The 24,001-nt window shown below is 45.2% G+C and overlaps 1 protein-coding gene across 1 annotated transcript; it reads right to left on the bottom strand.

Moving 5' to 3' along the window:
* Positions 1 to 1,258: 1,258 nt before the first annotated feature.
* On the bottom strand, positions 1,259 to 23,864 carry nrn1l (neuritin 1 like). The gene is made up of 3 exons (XM_033036245.1): positions 23,539 to 23,864; positions 5,822 to 5,972; positions 1,259 to 2,808 (listed from the first exon to the last, which is right to left on the bottom strand). Exons 1-3 carry the CDS (start codon positions 23,591 to 23,593, stop codon positions 2,529 to 2,531), a joined length of 486 nt encoding a protein of 161 aa, XP_032892136.1. The 5' UTR covers positions 23,594 to 23,864; the 3' UTR covers positions 1,259 to 2,528.
* Positions 23,865 to 24,001: the final 137 nt, after the last annotated feature.

Below are 24,001 nucleotides of genomic sequence, written 5' to 3' on the forward strand. Positions count from 1 at the left end.
GAAAACTAGAAAAGAGAGGTGAAGCCTGGAACAAGCCAAGCAAGTGATAATGTGTAGCAAGGAACAGCAGAAGCTGGTTTACACCAAAGATAGGCACAAAATGCTGGAGTAACTGAGCGGGTCAGGCAGTATCTCTGGAGAAAAGGACTTTTTTCCCCCAGAGATGCTGCCTAACCCGCTGAGTTACTCCAGCATTTTGTGTCTATCCTGGCAAGTGATAGGTGGATGCAGGTGAGGATGAAGTTGAACTGGCAGATAGGAGAAGTAAGTGACAAAGGCTGGAGATGTAAAGGAGACGACATTGTCTGCCTGCCAACAAGGAGATAATTAGGTAACACCCTTGTGAATCAACTTGGTGATCACATTAATGGAAGTGGCTGAATTTGACCTCATGCACATCATACACGCGTAGCCACCATCCATTCACTGTATTTTACTGGGGAAATGATCCTGCTATTCCGGGGAGAAATAGCCGCAGTTTGTTACTTCTGCACTTTAAACAGAATGCCACTGAGTACATTGGCTTTGTTTGCTGTAAAATTGATTATTTCCAGATTCACATTACCGTGGTAGAAATACCTTGCTTGTACAGCTCAAATACTACAACCCAGGGTGAACTTCTTTCAATTGCAGTTTGGGAAAGCAGGATATGTTAAATGGGAGAAAGACCCACTAGAGTCATGACTTTTACTATGCATTCGATTCTCCCCTCTTTCTATTACTGAATAATCAACAACAAACTGCTACCCTGTTCCCAGGCCTCTCATTGTGTTTCAGCCAGTTGCTTGGAAGCCACAGACATCTAAGGGTCAATCGTTAGATTGAGTTGAGCTCCCATCATCTGCCACTCCCATTCAGCCCTGCACCAACTACAATACCAGTTATAGGAAGGTACCAAACAATGGTCTATATGAGGTCCAGAATACCACAGTGTGTACCTGATGCACCAAATGTCACTGACTATCTAATTATTAAAATGCTAACTTTTTCTTTTACATAGAGATTGGCATCTTCCAATACATTCCTATAGGGCACTACATAACCTATAGGATCAGGTAAGTATTGCAATCTAATCTTACAGTCTCAAGTCTCTAAGAGCTTTAGACATTTAGACTTTAGAGATCCAGCGCGGAATCAGGCCCTTTGGCCCACCGAGTCTGCGCCGACCAGTGATCACCCCGTACACTAACACTATCCTACACACACACGGGACAATTAACAATTTCACCAAAGCCAATTAACCTACAAGCATGCACGTCTTTGGAGTGTGGGGAGAAAATGGAGCATCCGGAGAAATAGCCCACGTGGTCACAAGGAGAATGTATAAGCTCCGTACAGACAGCATCCATTGTCAAGATCGATCTCCGTGAGCGCCACCACGCCGGCCCAGCGTTTGAGGTTTTTTGGCTTGAGGTGTGATTCCTTGATCAGAGCCCATCAAGGAGATGATAAGTTGCAATAATCATTGATTTGTTTCCTGGTCTCACTGGCTGTTATTGGCCATCATGTCAGGAGACCTTCCTTCTCCTACTCAAGCAGTGGCTTGAGATCCTCGGCATTAATCTAAACCATAGGATCAGGGAGAGGCCATCTATTTTCTCTGCTTTCTCTGCCCCTCCACATTGAGATTTCAATCCAGATCATGATCTCGTGCCCGAGGGAAGGTTGCAACTGTGGCTGAAGGTGGAGAGCATGGCCAAGAAAGACCAAGGGTAGAAAACGTGAATGAATGGCAAGTTCTTTTGCCGCTCCATATGATCGCATGTAGACCAATTGATACAAACTCCCAATACAACTGCAATCTTCTTACTGCTATTACTTCCATTGATTAGGTGAGAAAATCATAATCTTGACGTCCCCTTGGTTTCATGTCAATCTTTGCTCCCGACCCCACCTTAGCATAATGCACTGAAAGTTCATAAGTTCATGAAGAGAAATTCAGGAGCAGAAATAGGCCATTCGGCCCACCAAGTCTACTCCGCCATTTAATCATGGCTCATCTTTCATTCCCACTCGACCCCATTCTTGTGACTTGACCCCACAACTCCCTTACTTATTAAAGTTATTTAAATGCTTATCGAGAATCTTTCCAAAGTTGAGCTTCTCAGATTGGGTGGCACCAGGAATCTGACGTACCCCCCAAGCAACTGGATGGCAATGTGTGAGGGGTACCTTGGCTAATGGTTCCAAACCTAGCGCAACAATCTCGAGATCCTCCAACACCCCTTGTCTGAGATGAGCTAATTCCATTCAAAGCTGGGATTGAACCTGGGACCCTCTGGGCTGCACATTTGCCCAATAGCTACTCTTATGTTGGTGTATCTAATCAACTAAAGGTTTGAGCCAATTGCCTTTGAATGAAACATGTAACTAAATGAGTGTAGTTCCAACACAATGTGAAATGTTCCCACAGAAAGATGCACCATCGAAAGACATCGGCCAATCTTTGCATCTGTGTCCATGGCTCATCAGGTCCTTGTCTCTCAGGTGAAGGGATCTGACCTGGAGATCCTGCCTGGATGACTTTGCTACAAGTTGGCCACCATGACAGCAATGGACAGGACAGGGCTTGTAAGTCCACACCACAGGGCACCAGCGGAGCCCCTCAGACTCTCTCTGTTCGATTCACTGCCGTCTGAGCTTTCCATGGTTCCCGACGGTCTGACCCTCGAACTGCACAGCTCGTGCAAGTTGCCCTGGAACTGCAGCTTCCTGGACTCCTTCCTCAGCGACTCCCAGATGGAAGCTGCATCTTCTGGGCAACCTTCCAGAACAGAGTCTGCGCAGGCATGGAAGTTGTCCCAGGACCTGCAGGTAGAAGCACAGAACAGACTAACTCGATCAGCTCATATAGTGTGGAAGGTGAAAGCACAAGATAAGATCGGGAGGTTTAATTTAGTTTAGTTTAGAGATACAGGGCGCAATGAAGGATAAAGTAAGTATTTGCAATCTAATCTCACCTTCTCAAGTCTCCAAGAGCTTTAGGCGATTAGACTTTAGAAATACAGCGCAGACAGTCCCTTCAGCCCACCGAGGCCGCACCGACCAGCGATCACTACACTAGCACTATCCTACAAATTAGGGACAATTTACAATCTTTACCGAAGCCAATTAACCAACAAAACTGCATGTCTTTGAAGTGTGGGAGGAAACTGGAGCTCCTGGAGAAAACCCACGTGGTCACGGGGAGAACGTACAAACTTTATACAGGCTGCACCCATGGTCAGGATCGAACCTGGGTCCCAGGCGCTGTAAGGCAGCAATTCCACTGTTGTGCCACCGTGCCGCCCAACTGTCTTCTAATCCATTAACCATCGTGGAACACCAATGAGAAAAGTTTGCACCTTCTCCCTGTGACTACGTGGGTTTCCTCCAGGTTATCTGGTTTCCTCCCACATCCCAGACATGTACGGGTTTGTTAGATTAATTAGTCCTCTGTAAAATTGCCCCTAGTGTGTACGGAGTGGATGCAAAAGCAGGATAACATTGAACTAGTGTGAACGGTTGATCGATGGTCGGCGTGGACTTGGTGGGTCGAAGGCCCTGTTTCCATGCTGTAGCTGTAAACTAAACTAATGTATCACTATTGGATGGCACCACTGATCTGAAGATAGACACAAAATGTTGGAGTAACTCAGTGGGTCAGGCATCATCTCTGGAGAAAAGGAATAGGCCCATCCAAATGTCCCGTATGATTGCTTCGGCAAAACTGATCCCACCTGCAACCATGTGATGATTAGTTAATTTTCAAACAGAGAGTGGTGAATCTGTGGAATTCTCTGCCCCAGAAGGTAGTTGAGGTCAGTTAATTGGCTATATTTAAGAGGGAGTTGGATGTGGCCCTTGTGGCTAAAGGGATCAGGGGGTATGGAGAAGGCCGGTATGGGATACTGAGTTGGATGATCAGCCATGATCATATTGAATGGCGGTGCAGGCTCGAAGGGCCGAATTGCCTACTCCTGCACCTATTTTCTATGTTTCTATGTAAGTACCTCAATCAGACGAAGGTAACAACAGAAAGTGTCCCTCCAACCTCCTTAAGCGATTAAAAATGATCCGGGGGATCAATAGGCCCTATTAATATTATCAGGTGCCTTTTTCCCTACTTTATACCTTTAGACGTTCCTACTTTTTTTCCACTAGTGGGAGGGTCTAGGACCAGAGGTCATAGCCTCAGAATAAGATGACATACTTTTAGAATGGAGTTGAGGAGAAATCTGGTAAACCTCTCCGTAGCTTCCACATCCTTCTTATAATGGTGACATCGGGAGCTCTCGGGTCCCTGGTGGGAGACCGCTTTTCAGAGCTCCCGCAACGGCAACTTCTCCCGCCCTTATTGCGGGGTTGAAAATGACCCGGAGCGGGGCCTTGCATCGCCCGGCGCGGCTTTAACGGCCGCGGGACTTACCATCGTTCGCCCGCCGGGGGCTCCAGCATCAAGACCGGGAGCAGGGCCTTACATCGTCCGGTGCGGCCTTAGCGACTGCGGTACTTACCACCGCCTGCCGGGGGGTTTAACATCGGGAGAAGAATAAAGATCAGGGGAGAGACAAGACTTTGCCTTCCATCACAGTGAGGAGGTGTTTGCAGATTCACTGTGATGGATGTTTATATAAATTGTGTTCATTGTGTGTCTTGGATTTTTTTTCTTGTTGGTTTGACTGCAGAAACGTAATTTTGTTTGAACTTAGGTTCAAATGACAATAAACGTTATTCTATTCTATTCTATTATTCTAATCTATTCTATACTCCAAATACGGCCTAACCAAAATCTTATAGAACTGCATTCCTGACTTTTATACTCAATGCCCCAACCTATGAAGGCACGCATACCATAAGCCTTCTTTACCATTTTATAGACTTTGTGAATTATAGGTCTTGGATAGTGAATTAAATTATAAAGCTGAAGTCCGAATTAGAGGAATGCAAACTACATACTTTGTGGGAAATTAATGTATTTTGAAAGTAACTTTAATTAGTGGTCTGGACAGATAACTAATTGGGTTGGCACATTAATTATGAAGCAAGAGGGCAACAGTTCACTGGATGTCAGCAGCCGCACCCAGTGAGAAATGTCTTGTAATTTAAGCCTCAGAATAATGGAGAGTAAATCCATAGCCGGGAAGCAGAAATCAATTGGAGTGAGAGGGGGAGATGTGGGAGTGGAAATCATAGCCCTGCTAATCGAGCAACAAGCAGTTCGCTGGTGATATGAACTGTCTTGGAAATTATCAATCCAAGAGCAACTTTCTTGTTACTGTCAGATTGTAGCAATTTTCATGTTTGGCAAAACACATTAAAATGTATGAATGTTGTCACCTCTTCCATGCGGAGTTAAGAAGCTCAGTAATTTGCTCTGTAAAACTTGTCACGCTATGGATGGAAAAGGTTGATACATCTGATGAAGGTTCAGAAAACGTCACCTATCCATTTTCTCCAGAAATGCTGCCTGACCTGCTGAGTTACTCCAGAATTTTGTGTCCATCTTTCGTATTAACCGGCATCTGCAGTTCCTCTTTATTATATAATGTTTAGAGGGATATGGGCCAAACGCTAGCAGATGGAACTGGTGGGTGGCACGGTGGTGCAGCCATAGATTTGCGCCTCACAGCGCCAGACACACAGGTTCGATCCTGACTACGGGTGCTGTCTGTATGGAGTTTGCACGTTCCCCTGTGACTACGTGGGTTTCCTCCGGGTGCTTCGGTTTCGTTCCACAATCATAAAGCAGAAAATGGCATGGTGCTCACTGGTTAAAGCCACATTGTGTGATATGCAGAGGGATAGAATGTCAGAAGAAAGTACAAACCTATCTACTCACCGGCACACTGTGTCCAATTCCTTCACCTCCTCACTTTCTCCTTCAATCGATTTGGCCAAACTGTCTCCCAGTTTCAGCAAACATTCGGCAAATCCTTTGTATATGTGGCTGCACCCCTTGCCAGTGGCACCAGCTTCATTGAAGAGAAGAACTGTAAATAATAAGAAAAACAATTTATTGCATGTACGCCTGAAAAAACAACAAACGTCGGTATTGTGAGAATTTCAGGTTACCACGTTTTGGGTTGAGACCCTTCTTCAGTTTGAAGAAGGGTCTCGAACCGAAATGTCACCTATTCCTTTTCTCCAGAGATACCATCTAATCCGCTTAGCTACTCTAGCTACAGTGCCCTCCGTAATGTTTGGGACAAAGACACATCATTTATTTATTTACCTCTGTCCTCCACAATTTGAGATTTGTAATAGAAAAAAAATCACATGTGGTAAAAGGCACACTCAACTGGGTTCAGATCGGGTGATTGATTTGGGCATTCAAGAATTTACCTTTATTTAGCTTTGAAAAACCCCTTTGCTGCTTTAGCAGTATGTTTGGAATTTGTCTTGTATTGTATTGTATTGTATATCTTTATTGTTATTTTCCTGAGTACTCACATACCCAGAGGAAACAAAAAAACGTTACTCAAACCAGTGTCCATTCAGTGTGCAGTAAAAAATAAATAGAAATAAAAATACATATATCATGAACAAGTTTAACACTACTCTCAACTTGCTGTAGAATGAACTGCCGGCCAATGAGTTTTGAGGCATTTGTTTGAACTTGAGCAAATAGGATGTGTCTGTACACTTCAGAATTCATTATGCTACTACCATCAGCAGTTGTATCATCAATGAAGATAAGTGAGCCAGTACCTTCAACAGCCACATGTGCCCACGCCATAACATCCCCACCACCGTGTTTCACAGATGAGGTTTTATGCTTTGGATCTTGGGCAAATAACCATTATTCATTGACATTCAAATACCTTGAACATCCAAGTGGCACAGCTGGTAGAGCTGCTGTCTCATAGCCTCACAGTGCCAGTGGGTTCGATCCCAACCTCGGCTGCTATCTATGTGGGGCTTGCGCGTTCTCCATGTAATTGCGTAGGTTCCAGTTTCCTCCCACATCCCAAACAGGTGTGGGTTTGTAGTAGGTTGATTGGCCTGTGTAAAATTGTCCCTAGTGTGTAGGGAGTGGATAACATAGTGGGATAACATAGAACTAATGTGAATGGGTGATCAATGGAAACATTTAGACAGGTACGTGGATAGGACAGGTTTAGAAGTATATGGACCAAATGCAAGTAGGTGGGACTAGTGTAGGTGGGGCATGTTAATCGGTGTGGGCAAGTTGGGTTGAAGGACCTGTTTCCACGCTGTATCTCTAAACTAAAATAAAAGCAAACTCTTTGTAGTGGTCATCAAGTGTGAGAATGCAAGTTAATCCACTGTGCCCTTGAAGCCCAGGCCATTTCCTTACCCAGTAACCACAGAGTTGCCAGGAGAGGTCTATGGATAATGATAGACCAGCCGGTCCCAATGCAGAGGAACATGTTGATGTCCATTGGATCTAGTGGAAGCAATCTCAATACAGACAATAACTAAGCCTGGATCTATCATAAGGAGTCGTAGAGTCAGGCAGCGTGGAAACAGGCCCTTTGACCCACGCCGACCAACATTCTCCATCCACACACTGACCAATATGCCCCATCCACACATGTCCCACTAGCCCGCATTTGGCCCATATCCCTTAAACCTGCCCTATCCATGTACCTGTCTAAATGTTTCTTAAAGGTTGCAATAGTACTTAACTCAACTACCTCCTCCGGGTGTTCATTGCAAACATCCACCACCGTTTGTGCGAAAAAGTAACCCCTCAGGTTCCTATTAAATCTTTCCCTTCTGACTTTAAACCTACTGTATGTCCTCTGGTTCTCAGTTCCCCTCCACTTGGGCAAGAGACACAATTCCCCTATCCTGCGAGTTTTTAGAGCAGTTCCACATGGGTACAAAAAGCAACAAGCATCAAGGTGAGATCAGACAAGCTGCAAAGTGATGTTGACTGAGAGGGGAGCATCAATATTTATTCAGTTGCTCATACGTCAATGGGTTATTTGCTTTCAAAACAGCGAACCAAACCAGTTTATTGTGTACAAAAACTCAAATTTATGTCATAACTCAGCGGGTCAGGCAGCATCTCTGGAGAAAATGGATAGGTGATGATTCGGGTCGGGACCCTTCTTAAGTCTGAAGAAGGGTCTAGGTGTGAAACGTCCAGTTGGTGTACGGGTAGAGCAAGGAATTAGGACAGTAAATAGTGTGGGGTCTTATTGCTGCGTGATTGCAGAGTAAGAATGGGGCAGTCCTGATTTATTTATTTATTTCATGTTCATAAAACATCGGAGCAAAAGCAGTCATTCAGCCGATCGGGTCTACTCCACCATTCAATCATGGCTGATCTATCTTTCCCTCTCAACCCCCTTCTCCTGCCTCCTCCCCATAACGCCTGACACCTGTACCAATCAAGAATCTGTCAATTTTCACCTTAAAAATATCCATAGACTTGACCTCCACAGCTGTCTGTGGCAATGAATTCCACAGATTCACCACCCTCTGACTAAAGAAATTCCTCCTCATCTCTATTTCCTTTTATTCTGAGTCTATGCCCTCCTGTCCTAGACTCTCCCACAGGCGGAAACATCCTCTCCACATCCACTCTATCCAGGCCTTTCATTATTCTGTAAGTTTTAATGAGGTCTCCCCTCATCCTTCTAAACTCAAGCGAGTACAGACCCAGTGGCATCAAACACTCATCATATATTAGCCCAGTCATCCCTGGGATCATTCTCATAAACCTCTTCTGGACCCGCTCCAATGTCAACGCATCCTGCCGCCGATATGGGGCCCAAAACTGCTCACAATACTGCAAATGTGGTCTTTCCAGCACCTTATAAGTCCATTTGCTGTGGACACATTGCAGAGAAGGTTTACTAGTTGGGATGAAGTTTGTGCACGTTGGTGTTTGAAAGAATGGGAGAGATCATAAGCACCAGCGGAGGCCAGGCAAGGTGGTTGCTGAGACAATGTTTCCCCCTCATGGTGTAACCGAGAGTGAAGGAGCTTTGTTTCCAAATAAGAGACTGTTCTTTTGGGACGGGGGTCAGGAAGAATTTCTTCTTTTAGAAAGTCGTGAGTCTTCAGAATCGGCTGTCTCAGAGACCCATTGAGCCTGATTCACCGAGCTGGAGATAGCTCAATTGCTGGTGTGTAGGGGAGTCGAGAGTTATGGGCAGGGATGTGCAGTAGTGCCATTGATCAGAAGACCCATGATCTTATTGAACAGCAGATCTGACTCAAGGGACTGCTTAGCCTACTCGAGCTCTTATTTCTAATATCCTCAGAGATAATAATGTAGATTTAACTTTCCGCTGAATGTTTAAAAGTTTTCTGTCAACCCCAAATTATTGGTTTCCAGGATAACCTAAGACTCACCAAGCATATCGGCATGCTATTTTAATTCTAACTCACAACATGTCTCTCGTGCATGAACACAATCGGCCTGATCAGCACGTTATTAAACTGAGTGCAAAATCAAAGGGCTGGAGTAACTTAACGGGTCAGGCAGCATCTGTAGAAGGAATGGACAGGGAGCATTTAAGCTTGGGAACCTTCGACAATTCATTTCCTTCCACAGATGCCACCTGACCTGCTGAGTTCCTCTGGTGGTAGTTCTTGGCTCGAGATTCCAGCATCTGCAGTCTCTACTGAACTCATTAACCGCCAAAGAGTTCAGAGTTCCTGGTGCCGCAAACCCACTTGCCTTCGTTTTCTAACATGGGTTCCTGACAGGTATCCCAGCAGAAATGTGTTCCCCAATCGGCCATTGAGATAAATGTGCAGACAGACACAAAATGCTTGAGTAACTCAGCGGGACAGGCAGGATCTCCGGAGAGGAGGAATGGTGGATGTTTCAGGTCTAGACCCTTCTTCAGACTAGAGGGAAGGGTTTCAACCCAAAATGTCACCCATTATTTCTCTCCAGAGGTGCTGCCTTTCTCGCTGGGTTACTCGAGCATTTTGTGTCTATCTTTGGTTTAGACCAGCATCTGTAGTTCCTTCCTATAGCATAGCTCTGCACATCTGCTGGATGAACACACGCGAGCATCGCCTGAGACTGTCCTGACCTGTGCCCCCCGAGCACAATCCCCCACAGACCGATTACTTGTTGACCCAGCAGGACAATCATTTCCCTTCCCTTGAAGCCATTCCAGACCCATTGCAGGAGCTGGGTTCATTAATTATTGGCAAGCTCTTAGTTCTCTGCAGTTATTACATATAGTTATCACTCAAGGGTACAACTAGTGGCAGCACGGCAGCGTAGAGTTGCTGCCTTACAGCGCTAGAGACCCGGTTTTGATCCTGACTGTGGATGCTGTCTGTATGGAGTTTGTATGTTCTCCCCATGACCTGCTTGGATTTTCTCCGTGTGCTCTGGTTTCCTCCCACACTCCAAAGGCACACAGGTTTGCAGGTTAATTGGTTTTGGTAAAATTGTAAATTGTCCCTAGTGTGTGTAAGATAGTGTAAGTGTGTGGGGATCGCTGGTCGGCGCGGACTCGGTGGGCTGAAGGGCCTGTTCCCACCTTGTATATCTAAACTAAACTAAACTAAACTCTGCTTCCCACCACAAAGCCGATTCTGTATCCCGTTAGCTAGCTCACCCTGAATCCCGTGAGATCTAACCTTCCAGAGCAGCCTACTATGTGCAGCCTTATCAAAAGCCTTTCTGAAGTCCATATAGACAGAACGGCCTGTCCCACTTAGGCATCATTTGAGCGTCATTTACGCGACATCATTTATGCGTCACGATGCACAACGTGCACGTCGTGACGCACACGTGATGCGCACATGGCGTGCATTATGTGCGCATGGCGCGTGGTGAGGCGTGGTGACGTAGGCAGTGCCGCGCAATCGCGCGCGGCTCTCCAGGATTTTGGGATTCACAAAATCTTCGCGCGTCACCTGCGTGACGTGCAAATGACGCACTAGTGGGACAAGCCCTTACATCTACATTCCTGCCCTCATCAACCTTCTTGCTTACTTCCTCAAAAAAACTCAAAAATGTCCATCTGTTGTAATCTCTATTAACCTGCTTTTGCAGATAATTCCCATGTTAACTATTTTATGATACTCCAAAGGACAGAAATAATATAATGGCATATTGGTTAGTTCCGATTTTCCAGTTGCATTGTTATTGAAGGAGGGACAGAAGGGCTGAACATTGCGTGCAATGACTGCTGTTTACTTCAATTCCCTAATTACACAAATGAGTCCCTGGTGAACAAAGGCAATTAGGAAAAGTGCTCTTCACCACACACTCAATCGTACATTTAATAATCCGTTTTGTGTGTGAGGGAAAGATTTATTGAAATAAGTGTATTTTATCCTTGTTCCCAATGATTGTTGGGGACTAGCATGCCATCAGGATATTAACAACATAATCTTGAGTAAATGACAGAAATATTTCATTAATTCTGACCTCTGCAGGTGAGATATCCCAGTGAAAGTGGACAAATGACTGATTATTTTTTAGCATACACACTTGACTTGAGCTGTTTTATATTTTAAGTTTCAGGCAATATGATCTAGATACTTGTATAATAATATATTTGTGAAGTGGGAACACTTGCTTCATGTGGCGAGGTTGTGGCACTGATAGGCAATTACAGAGAGTAACAAGCAATTTATTTGCAATGAACACTACCAGTCTCTTCAACATTATTTCTTTAAGATTGGCTTCATGGAAATTTCTGTTCGTGACAATGAACTATTAATGGGACCCCATGTGGACAGAACGAGCCCAGGTCTCAGCCGCATGATCTCAATCAGTTACTTAAATTTAGATTTAACTTAATTTATCGTGTTCCTGATCTCATGCCAAAATAATCAGTTCCACACACGTCAATAAATTTAATCAGAGAGATGCCCACTAGAAATTAGGTTGCGATCAATCAACGTGAGCTTGTATACTCAATAACGTTCATACAAGGAGCTGCAGATGCTGGTTTAACAAAAAAGACACTGGAATAACTCAGTGGGTCAGGCAGCATCTCTAGAGAAGATCGTACATGACGTTTCAGGTTGGGACCCTTCATCCTGGGCTTCCTCAAGGGCTTTGATTTTAGTTTAGTTTAGAGATAGAGCATGGAAACAAGCCCTTCGCCCCACTGAGTTTATGCTGACCATCGATCACCCGTTCACACTAGTTCTATGTTATCCCACTTTCTCTTCCGCTCCATACACATTAAGGGCAATTTTACAGCGGCCAATTAACCTACAAACCCTCACGTCTTTGGGATGTGGGAGGAAACCGGAGCACCCAGAGGAAATTCAAAACGCTGTCACGGGGAGAACATGCAAACTCCACACAAACGGCACATGCAACCTCCACACAGACAGCACATGCAAACTCCACACAGACTGAACGTGCAAACTCCACACAGACTGAACGTGCAAACTCCACACAGACAGAATGTGCAAACTCCACACAGACAACGCCCAAGGTCAGGATCGAACCCAGGTCTCTGGCACCGTGAGGCAACAGTTCTATCATGCTGCCCTATTTTCAACACTATTGGAGGACTTACAAAGGAAAGTATTTGTTATGCCAACCAGTTTGATGCGCTTGATAATTAATTCCAGTGATACATTCCAGGCTCTCTCATCGTCAACCATTTAGTCCAAGTTCATAAGTTGTCGGAGCAGAATTAGGCCACTCAACCCATCGTCTACTCTGCCATTCAATCATGACTGATCTATCTTTCCCTCTCAACCCCATTCGCCTGCCTTCTCCCTGACACCCCTGACACCTGTACCCAGAGCCCTGCCCACATGGGGAACAGCCGCAGCTAGCCACCTGTCTCTCCAGCACTCTGTGCACCACAGTGCCTTATTCCTGCAGTCAATGTCCTCTTTGGCCAAATCCATTCCCCTCCTGGTGCAATCTCCTCTGCCTATTACATGCCAATGAATTTTAAATCATGAAAGAGATTTGAACACATATTACATGCCACAAGTTGGACTTGTGAACAGATTTTGCTCTCATTTCTTCTCCCCCAACATCCCTGGAGGACTGTGCAGAAGTTGAGGAGGATCAGAATTTGACATTTGAGACAATTATCCCTTGCATATCCGAATAAATTAATTTTAAATCCCCTCTTCACATTTGAGTGCCCCAACCAGCACAGCAGACAACTATCGACGCCTAGTCATTGGGTATTTTTTAAGCGTGGGTTTTCTCCGGGTGCTTAGAATTCCTCCAAAGACATACAGGTTTGTATGCTAATTGGCTTGGTAAAATTGTAAATTGTCCCAAGTCTTTGTAGGATAGTGTTAGTGTGTGGGGATCGCTGGTTGGGGCAGACCAGGTGGGTCGATGGGTCTGTTTCCGCACTGGATCTATAAACTAAACTAAACTAAATATAGAACAAGTACAAGTGTAGCACATAAGCAGGCACTTTGGCCCACAATGTCTGTGCCAAACATGATGCCAAGATAAATCAATTAGACTTTGGACATTACAGATACAGCGTGGAAAACAGGCCCTTTGGCCCACCGAGTCCACGCCGACCAGCAATCACCCCGTACAATAGCACTATCCTCCTTCAGTCTGAAGGGTCTCAATGCGAAATGTCACCCATTCCTTCTCTCCAGAGATGCTGCCTGTCCCGCTGAGTTACTCCAGCATTTTGTGTCTATCTTCAATTTAAACCAGCATCTGCAGTTCCTTCCTACACCTCTCACCTTAAAGTCAGGCAGGAGCTCTGTTTACATTGGAAACCTGTCTTGTATAGTGCAGCACTCCGTCAGTATTACTGCCGAAAAAGGTCATAAGTGAACGCAGCAGAATTAGGCCCATCAGCCCATCCAGTCTACTCCGCCATCAATCATGGCTGATCTATCTCTCCCCCCTAACCCCATTCTCCTGCCTACTCCCCATAATCCCTGACACCCTCGACCCAACAAGTAGCCTAGATGCTCAAGACCTTGCTGTGTGGCTTGAACTGATACTGTCAGCATAACTCTAAGGCAAGAGCCCTCATATAATAAACATGATCAACTGTACCTTTCGTTTATTATCTCAAACATTTATTGCTTTATTTACTAGTCCCATTGTCCATTTAATTGTTGCTGGGGCATCTTATAGTATTTATAGTGTGTACTTATAATTCATGTTTTATGCAATTGTGCATATTTTCATCTGCAGCATTTATACCAAACATGAAATTTGATTCTGTAAAGATTGCAGGAGGACAAGAGTTTACCCTCTAGGTGGTGATCAATTCTGATTAGTACTACACTGAGAAACTGAAGGTCTAATGCAGGATCTGTTCTGGCCCCTGTATTGGGCTTGGAAGCAGGCTCTGATTACCTCTCCCAAATTTTGCTTGTGTTTTTATTCTTGGCTTTGATTGTTCATACAGACTCCAGGTTATCTCTGGAATACTGAATGTGTCTAAGGATTGACAAGTGCAATGTCAAAGACAGTCATTCCAGAGCTGACTGCCAGATGCCTCGGGCATAAGCTAGTCGCTGGTCAGGCTTATCGTCTTGCTTGTAATACGTTGGATTAGAAAATCTGATTATGTATTCAGGGCTGTTTCAGTCATGAGTCATGTTCCCATTCTCTTTTGCTTTTAGCAAGCTAAGCAGAGGTCACAATTCTTTGGTTTTGTTACATCCCAAACCAGAAAGCATTGAAGTCACTGTGTGACGTAAAGAAGATAATTTGCACACAGTGATGCCTCTCAACCGTCACTCAAAGAAGTTGTTTAAATCCTGGGTTAAAAATTATCAGGATGTGTCACAGCCTGGTTTGGGAACAATTCCAACCAAGACCGCAAGAAATTGCAGAGAATTGTGGATGTAGCCCAGACCATCACACAAACCAACCTTTCTTCCGTTGACTCTATTTACACCTCACGCTGCCTGGGCAAGGCCACCAGCAGAATCAAGGATGAGTCGCACCCGGCCCCTCCGTCTTCTCCCCTCTCACATCGGGCAAAAGGTATAGAAGTGCGAAAACACACACCTACTCAGGGACTGTTTCCTCCCAGCTGTTATCAGGCAACTGAACCATCCTACCAACAACTAGAGAGCAGTCCTGAGCTACTATCTACCTCATTGGAGACCCATGGACTACCTTTGATTGAACTTTACTGGACTTTACCTTACACGAAACGTTATTCTCTTTATCATGTCTTTGTTCAGTGTGGAAGGCTCGATTGTAATTAGGCATAGTCTGTGCTAAACACATGATATGGTGCATTTAAACAATACATGTCCCATAGCTTCTCTGTGCATTAATTTCAGGCTGACAAGTGTGAACTTCTGATGTAGCAGGGGTCATAAATCAGCAGCATCTACTTCTTCAAGTTACGGCCTTCAATTAATGTCCTGAACTAGAAGCAGCAGATTGGAGACTTTGCCAATATGTAGCTGGACATATTCACATATTCTGTTGTGCTGCAGCAAGTAAGAATTTCATTGTCCCGTGCGGGACATATGATAATAATACTTGACTCTTGGACATTCGGGCAAATGTCCGGTCCCATTGGGCAACAAGGTGGCCTTATCTTGATCATGGAAATATGTGGCCCATCAGCTCAGTGTTGGTCACCAGTGACCGATTCGTCAACACTGGCCGAGGGAAGTGTGAATCGTTTCCCTCCTCTCGACCAGAACTTTGCACTTTCGTCGGAGCCAGTCCTTCAGCCAGCGCCCGTGCAGCTTCCCCAGCGGCGGTCAAACATGCTTCCCATGTTGACTGGCATCACAGCTCCTAGATCAGTTGCCTCCAGGTGACTCTTGCGTGCAGACACCTGTAGTGCAGTCTCGCAACATGGGCCTACAGGCATCTGCCCATGCGCAGATTAGTTTAGTTTAGAGAAAGAGCATGGAACCAGGCCCTTTGGCCCACCGAGTCTGCGCCAACCAGCAATCCCTGTACACTAACACTATCCTACACATACTAGGGACAATGTATAATTATACCAAGCCAATTCACCTACAACCCTGCCGAAGGGCCGAATGGCCTACTCCTGCACCTATTGTCTATTGTCTTTGGAGTGTGGGAAGAAACCGGAGATCCCAGCGAAAACTCACACTGGTCACGGGGGAGAACGTACAAACTCTGTACAGATAGCACCCGTGGTCAGGATCGAACCCGGGTCTCTGGTGCTGTAAGGCAGCAACTCTACCGCTGCGCCACTGTGCCGCCCTTGGGTCTATCATATTTCGGGATTAGTTTTTCGGTTTCAACTCAATCATACAACTTAAATAAAAAAACAGGCACTGCCAGCTTGCATTTCTAGATTCACTTCTTTCGAGAGATGGATGCTGGCAAGGAAACTGGGAGGAACACAGAGCATGCATGATGGGATCTTTAACGTGAGAAAATATCAGGAATTAAATCTTCGAAACTCACCTTAGATCTACTTGGCTCTATTATGGGTCCCAGACCTGTAATCTTTTGCTTCCGGAGTTAAGCTTCTTTTCATATTTCAGCCAAACTGTAAACATTTAACACTCTATGAGGTGATTGTGCCCATCTCCAGAGATGCTGCCTGTCCCGTTAAGTTACTCCAGCATTTTGTGTCTATCTGCAGTTTAATAAAACTGATTAAGCCACATTTGGAGTATTGTGTGCAGTTCTGGTCGTCCTATTGCAGGAAGGATGTGGAGGCTTTGGAGAGGTGCAAGAGAGATGTATCACAATACTGCCTGTATTTAAGAGTCTTAGCTATAAGGAGAGTTTGGACAAACTTGTATTGTGTTCTATGAATCGTTGGAGGCTGAGGAGAGACTTAATAGAAGTTATACAATTATGAGAGGCATAGATAGAGTAGACAGTCAGAATCTTTTCCCTGGGGTGGGAATTTTAAAGACAATAGGGCATAGCATTAAGATATGGGGGGCAAAATTTAAAGGGGATGTGCGGAGCAAGTTTTTTTTACACAGAGAGTGGTATGTGCTTGGAACGCATTGTCAGATGTGGTGGTAGCAGGTACAATAGTGGGATTTAAGATGATTTTAGACAGGCACATGAATATGCAGGGAATGGAGGAATTATGGATCACATGCAGGCAAAGGAGGTTAGTTTAACTTGGCATCATGTTTGACATGGGCAATTTGGGCTGAAGGGCAGATTTCTGCGCTGCTCCAAGTATGTTGCAATGGAAAAATAAAGGTCTACTTTGGGGACTTTTCAAGCTGCTTAATGGGCCAGGACATTCACTGGGAAAGGACTGAGAACCCTTGATGTTGATGGTCTCCTGTGGAGTTAGGACCTGTATTTGAAAGGGATGGGGGAGCAAATGTCTTGCACATTATGCAAACCAACAAAGTTCCAGTGAGAGGTAACAGCAACAAACATCAATGCAGTTGCCTAGTGCTCTTTATGCATAAAACATATCCCAAGGTAATTCCTGGAGATACAAGTATAAATAGATGCTGACCCAAATTAAAAGATCTTAGATGAAGTAATGAAAATCCCCATGAAAGATGTATATTTTAAGGAGAGTTTGAGAAGAAGAGGAATTGATGCTGGGAGTTTGCAGAGTGAAATGAGGTTTAGAGACTGGAAATCTGGTGCCCAATTTTAGGGCACTGAGGTCAACAGTGAACCAATGGTCTGGGCGGGTGTTTTAGGTTTGGGTTAGAGACAAAGAGGAGGGAAACCATGAGCAATTTAAGCACAGGGATGAGAATTTTGAATCTACAATGTTGAAGGTAGGATTTATTAACATCACTCTGGAATTTTTACCCAGAGTAGGGGAATCAAGAAGGAGGACATAGGTTTAAGTTGAGGGGGGAAAGATTTAATAGGAAGCTGAGGGGCGCAGAGAGTGGTGGGTATATGGAAAGGGATGCCAGAGGAGGTAGTTGTGGCAGGCACTATAACAACATTTAATAGACATTTGGACAGGTACATGGATAGGAAAAGTTTAGAGGAATTTTGGCCAAATACAGGCAGGTGGGACGAGCGTGGATGGAGCATTTTGGTCGGCTAGGACAAATTGGGCAGAAAGTCCTGTTTCTGTGCTGTATAACACTATGACTCCAAACGGACTGGGGTTATAGTACCCCTATAGTAGGATGAGCTTGATGCGAGGTAAAATAAAGGCAACAGGGGAACATAGAAACAAAAAGCGATAGGAAGTGCTGATCCACATGAGATCGTTGGTGTAACTGCCTCTAGCAGTATGATTATTGATTTTTCTAACTTCAAGGAACTCTTGCATCCTCCCCCACCCTAGTCATCGCACTAGTTTTCTGTTTTCCTGTTGAGTTCCTCTGCCTGTATACTCATTATCACTTAGCCCACAGCCAACAATGACCTATTGTGGGCCCCACATTTCCTTGATTATCATTTATTTTTACATATCTTTCATTCATTTTTCCTAAGTACTGTCTATATCTCTCGTTCCCCTTGCCCCCGGCTCTCAGTCTGAAGAAGGGTCTTGACCCGAAACGTCACCCATTCTTTTTCACCGGAGAAGCCTGACTTGTTGAGTTACTCCAGCATTTTGCGTTTGTGAGGGACTGAGGTGGTTAATGCTCTGGGACGTAAGAAACCGATCTCTATGATGGAGGGGGCAGTGGAGGATGGTGCTTGTCATTTACACCTCGTATCAAACAGGCCGCTGAGATTGCAATCGACCTGAAGTGGCTGGGGAGATAGACTAGGTTAAATCCGAGAGTGCAAATTTTCTAAAACCTATGAGCAGTCCTCCCAGGGATTAGCTGGACCAGTTTATGGTTCATCTAATAGACAGCACACACGGGACAACAGAAGCGGAGAACAGAAATGACAGCGATGTGGAATTGTCACTTGGGGCTAATTTGAGGTGATGAAGAATCTCTAAGATCCCAAGTTTAATCATTCTGTGGAAGAAGGAGCATTTACTAAAGAAACCATGCAGCTGCCCATTGAAGTTAAAGATGTGAACTCGCATTGTGGTGAAACTTTGCGTGTGTACTACAACATCCTTCTGCATTTATTTCTAATGAGGAACAAAGCTGTAGATTCAAACTAAACGATCAACATGAGAGGGTAACAGCAGCAAATTTGCAGCCCGTAATAGAGTAGCGGTCGAAAATGGAGGTGAAATCAAGATCAATGGACAGTTTAAAGATGAATGTGAAATCCTATAACAAAAACGTATTGTCCATCATACAGCCATAGATCTAGTTCTTTAAATGCCAATGTAGCACTCACATTTTTCTTGAAAGCAATGCTGAGGAGTCTGGCATCTTATCGATTCTCAGATATGATGCACAGTTGAAGTCTTTTGTTATCATTGTACTTGACATTAAGGATGGAATGAGGATGAGACACGTTTTTCAATGAATTCAGTTAGGGCAGGGATCCTTTATGTTCACCATGCTGATGAAATCAAATTTATATTAAATAACAACCTTTCAAACATGCCAACTGGCACTTGTTATTCCAGACCATCCAGTTCATCAGACTTCGCCAAGCCATGGATGATTCAAAAATTAAACATGATTTTTGTTTTCTTAAGCCGACTCCAGTATAGCAGAAGGTCCCAGGGCAGGTTGTACTTGGACCATTTTGCCAGTTAAAACTGTCATGACAACTTCTGCCTTCTCAAGCAGCCATTTATTTTCCCCTTTGTGATTTTCCAACACAAATCACTGTGAAGGCACCAGTTAATAACTTTGAACTGTGTAAGAAGGAACTACACATGCTGGTTTACACCGAAAATAGACACAAAAAGCTGGAGTAACTCAGCGGGTCAAAACACCGACTTGCTGAGTTACTCCAGCTTTTTGTGTGTAACATTGAACTGTTTGCTTCATTTTCTCCAGCAATATTTTTAAATTTCTGTGAAATACGAACAGCATCCTTTTCTGTTCCCATCAAATGTAATCATAAAACCGATTGGAGATAGTGAAGCAATGGCAAATATTTATTATAGATAAATGATATTCTGGGCCTGATGAATATATCCACCATGTATAGTTGAGATTAGTCGACAAGAAGTTAGTCTTAGAGCAGCACATTGGCACAGCGGTAGAGTTGTAGCTTTACAACGTCAGAGACCCGGGTGCAAACCTGACAACGGGTGCTGTCTGTACAGAAAGTTGACATTCTCCCTGTGACCGCGTGTGTTTTCTGCCGGTGCTCCAATTTCCTCCCACATTCCAAAGACGTGTAGGTTTGCAGGTTAATTGGCTTCTGTCAATTGTAAATTGTTCCTTGTGTGTAGTATAGTGCTAGTGTGTGGGGTGATCACTGGTCGGTGCAGACTCGGTGGGCCGAAAGGTCTGTATCCACCCTGTTTCTCTAAAGTCTAAAGTAACGTCTAAAGAAAACAGCACAGTGGTTAAGCTGATGGACCTGCTGCCTCACAGAACTAGAGTCCCCGGTTCAATCCTGATCTCTGGTGCTGTCTGTGTGGAGTTTGCATATTCTCGCCGTGACCATGTGGGTTTCCTCCAGGGGCTCTGGTTTCCTCCCACATCCCAAAGACGTGCAAGTTTGTAGGTTAATTGTCCTCTGTACATTGCCATTAGTGTGTAGTGAATGGATGAGAAAGTGGGATAACATAGGAATAGCGGGAATGGGTGATTGATGGTCGGCGTGGACTCCGTGGGCTACAGGGTCTGTTTCCATGCTGAATCTTTCAATTTTGATCAAAGTGGTGCACGGTTTCTTTGGTGGAATGGGGGGGGGGGGGGGGGGGGGGGGGGGGGGGGGAGCAGGAGGAAATTCCTGATTGTGTTCCATATTGCCAACTAGTGGTCAAAAGTCCTCAACACACTATGACGATTGACATAGCAAAACTGAATGGGGAAATTTGATATACCATTTCACGGTTCTGATACCCACAAAATGGTGGTCCTAGCATCATCGTATGCATGGATTTTTTTTTAAATAGAGTTGCACATGCTTCATTTAAGTAAGAAAAATAATACATTAACAGAAGGACTCCCTGCAGCCAGGCATGTCACTGGCTGAGTGGTTACCACAGGTCATAGGTCTTGGCAAACATTAGCTGTAATGTCGACTCAAGGAAAAAACGATGCTGGAATCTTGAGTAAAACACAAAGTGATGGAGTAACTCAGTGGGTCAGGCAGCGTCTCTATTTCAAACAGTTTTAATGTTATTGCTTCTCGTATTCTGGGCAAAAGTTAAAGTGGGAAAGCACAGATATTATCACAACTTTTTAGAAACATTTTGACAGGTACATAGATGGGAAAGGTTTAGAGAGATATGGGCCAAATGCAGGCAGGTGGACTAGTGTGGATGGGACATGTTGGTCAGCATGGGCAAGTTGGGCTGAAGGACCTGTTTCCACGCTGTTTGACTATGACTTTATGCAGTGCAGGAGTTTGATAAGGATTGGATGTAACTATATGTGTGGAAAGGTCTGAGAGAACTCCCACTAAATTGCAAATGCCAAACTGCTGAACAAACTGATCAATACATGACAGAGGGCAATGTAACTGGAATAGAGTAACAGTAAATGCAGAAAAGCATTGCCAACTATGCCCTGTATATGAATCTGCTCAGCGATTGAGGCTGGTGGGCATATGGAACGAGCTGCCTGAGGAGCTAGTTGAGGCAGGTACTATAACAACATTTAAAAGACACTTGGACAGGTACATGGATAGGAAAGGTTTAGAGGACTATGGGCCAAACATGGGCTGGTGTGAATAATGTATATGGGGCATCTTGGTCGGAATGGACAGGTTGGGTGGAAGGGCCAGTTTCCGTGCTCTATACTCTATGACTATAAGTTTACTCCATCAACAAAGCACAAAGTTCTGGAGGAATGCAGCGGGTCAGGCAGCATCTGGGTAGGGAATGGGCAGGCGACGTTTCTGCTCTCGACTCCATTCCCTCTCCAGATGCTGCCTGACCCGCTGAGTTCCTCCAGCAGTTTGTATTTTGCTCGGTATTCCAGTACCTGCAGTTCCTGGTGTCTTTACTCCACGCTGTTTGGTCTGGTCGAGTGCACTGGAGTTCAGCATCATGGAGACATCCTCTGGGTCGCCCATGAACCAGGGGAAGCGGGCACCAATGATGCGCCAACTCCGGACTCTGGGCACATTTGGAACGCACAGCGTAATTTATTTCCTGGCCAGGTCTCTCCTTCATGCTTGAGGGAGGTTCCCCCCTACTCGCGGCCTCACCTAGGTCGCGGAAATGTTTTCAGCATATTGAAAAGTTTTCCGGGAGTAAAATTTGGTCGGCATGGGTCTTTTTCACTCGTAGTGCAGTGGAGTGGGGTCGCTATTCACTTACAGGCAGTCGAGGGCAGCCGTAGGCAATCTCCTTCGCTGACCGGGCATTTAGAATGGCTCATTGGAGTTTCACGACCTAGGAAGACCTAAAATGCCCGCTAACTTTATTAAACGTCTTAAAAGTGTCTCCATTCCTTCTCCCACCCCCCCTTCTCCTCCCCTTATCTCTCCTTCTGTCTCCCTTCTGTCTCCCTTCTGTCTCCCTTCTGTCTCCCTTCTGTCTCCCTTCTGTCTCCCTTCTCTCCCCCTCTCTTCCCCCTCCCCCTCTCTCTAAAGGACGTACCGTACTCTGTGGCAGCCGTTTACCTTCCTCTTCACCGCTCAGACAGCGTTACTCCGCTGTCCCTGGCCCCGCACCTTCGCTATATGTGTGTGTGTGCGGTCGGTAGATGCAGCTCGCGGTTCGGTCGATCCAGCTCGAGGCTTTCCAGGCGAGTGCCCTCGAGCTTGAAGGTCGAAGGCACTCTTCTGGACTCGCGGATTAGGTCGCCCAAGTGGGACAGGCCATTTAGTCCTCTCTGCATCTTACTTATTCTAATTAGTTGAAAGAGAAAGAGCAACAACAATAAACCGCGTTAAAGTTTCAGATGCCGGCATCGCCGCTGGATACTGCGCTACACGTGAAAGCTTTTGTTTTCCCGTGGTCCCGACCGGGAAATGAATCACATTGTGCGTAACGAGCGTGTCCACAGCCTGAGCTCTTTCTCACGAAGTCTAAATACCACGAACCTTTACAGACGTCAGTGAATGTGATGAAACGGGTGTTTCAAATGCAGAACAAATCCACAGAGGAACCCAGCCTGAATAGTCCAAACAAAGACCCTGGGACCAGCGAGAGAAGTGATCATCTCGTCAACATAAAACATACAACAGTACAGCAGAGTAACAGGCCCTTCGGCCCACATGGTCTATGTCGAACTAATCTCTGACTGCACATGATCCATATCCCTCTATTCCCTGCATGCCCACGTGCCTATCTAAAAGCCTCTGTTGTATCAGGCACTTTGTACAAAAACAAACTTCCCCACACATTTCCTTTAAACTTTTCTCCTCTCGCCTTAAAGCTCTGTATATGCCCTCTAATCTTTGATATTTCCACTCTGGGGGGAAAGCTTTTTGATCCCGGCTAGTGTATCTCATGCGCAAAACAAGCACAGCGTTTTCGCTTCCGTGAATCGGACTATTACTTACAAGAGAATGCAAATCTCAAACCAGGTAATCGTCGATCCTGCCTTCACCGGCTGCAGGCTCAACAACAACAGCAATTTAAAAAAAAGCTCATGTCAATTCATAATATTTTTGCTAGCGGCGCTCTTCAGAAGTCCCGCCAGAGATGATCACAATTACCACCTTCTAGAGAGAGCTTGGCTTGAGTTACTTACCCAGCTGAAAAAACATTGATAGGCAAATGTACAGGGATCCCGAGCGGCGACCCATGGCGGGAGTCAATGTCAGAGCTAACTTGTTGGCAGCCAAATGCCACGTTTAAAGCATGAACCCAGAAGGCTGCGAGGAGTTGGGATTAGATGGAGGGGATCAGGCAGAAACCACGCCCCCCTGACAGCAGGCTGCGACTTAATTCTGCGCGGAAGAGAAGCTTTCGCATAATATCGTTTTGCAGGAGGATTTAAAAAAAATCATTTCCGAATGACTGGCTAAAAGATTATGAAATCTGCCCCGCTAAAGGATTTGGCAGGTCGCGGTAAAGAACAGGTCTGAATATGCAGAACTCTGGTAGGGATTTGTGGGAGGGAGGGAGGGAGGGAGCTCGGTGTGACTGCGGCGCTGGCTCAGGTAGCAGATCCCAGCGGCGGCGCCGGGCGGTGGCGGCGGAGATACAGGCAA

This window comes from Amblyraja radiata, chromosome 17 (genome assembly GCF_010909765.2).
Source record: "Amblyraja radiata isolate CabotCenter1 chromosome 17, sAmbRad1.1.pri, whole genome shotgun sequence".
In the NCBI taxonomy this organism is placed as follows: domain Eukaryota; kingdom Metazoa; phylum Chordata; class Chondrichthyes; order Rajiformes; family Rajidae; genus Amblyraja; species Amblyraja radiata.

Bases quoted from the DNA above. Each gene is read 5' to 3' on its own strand.
- nrn1l (XM_033036245.1), bottom strand. From the start codon at position 23,593: ATGGGTCGCCGCTCGGGATCCCTGTACATTTGCCTATCAATGTTTTTT. The intron at 5,973-23,538 runs GTAAGTAACTCA...TATTATTTACAG, and splicing joins ATCAATGTTTTTTCAGCTGG to TTCTTCTCTTCAATGAAGCT. The intron at 2,809-5,821 runs GTGAGTAGATAG...TTCTACCTGCAG, and splicing joins GAATTGGACACAGTGTGCCG to GTCCTGGGACAACTTCCATG.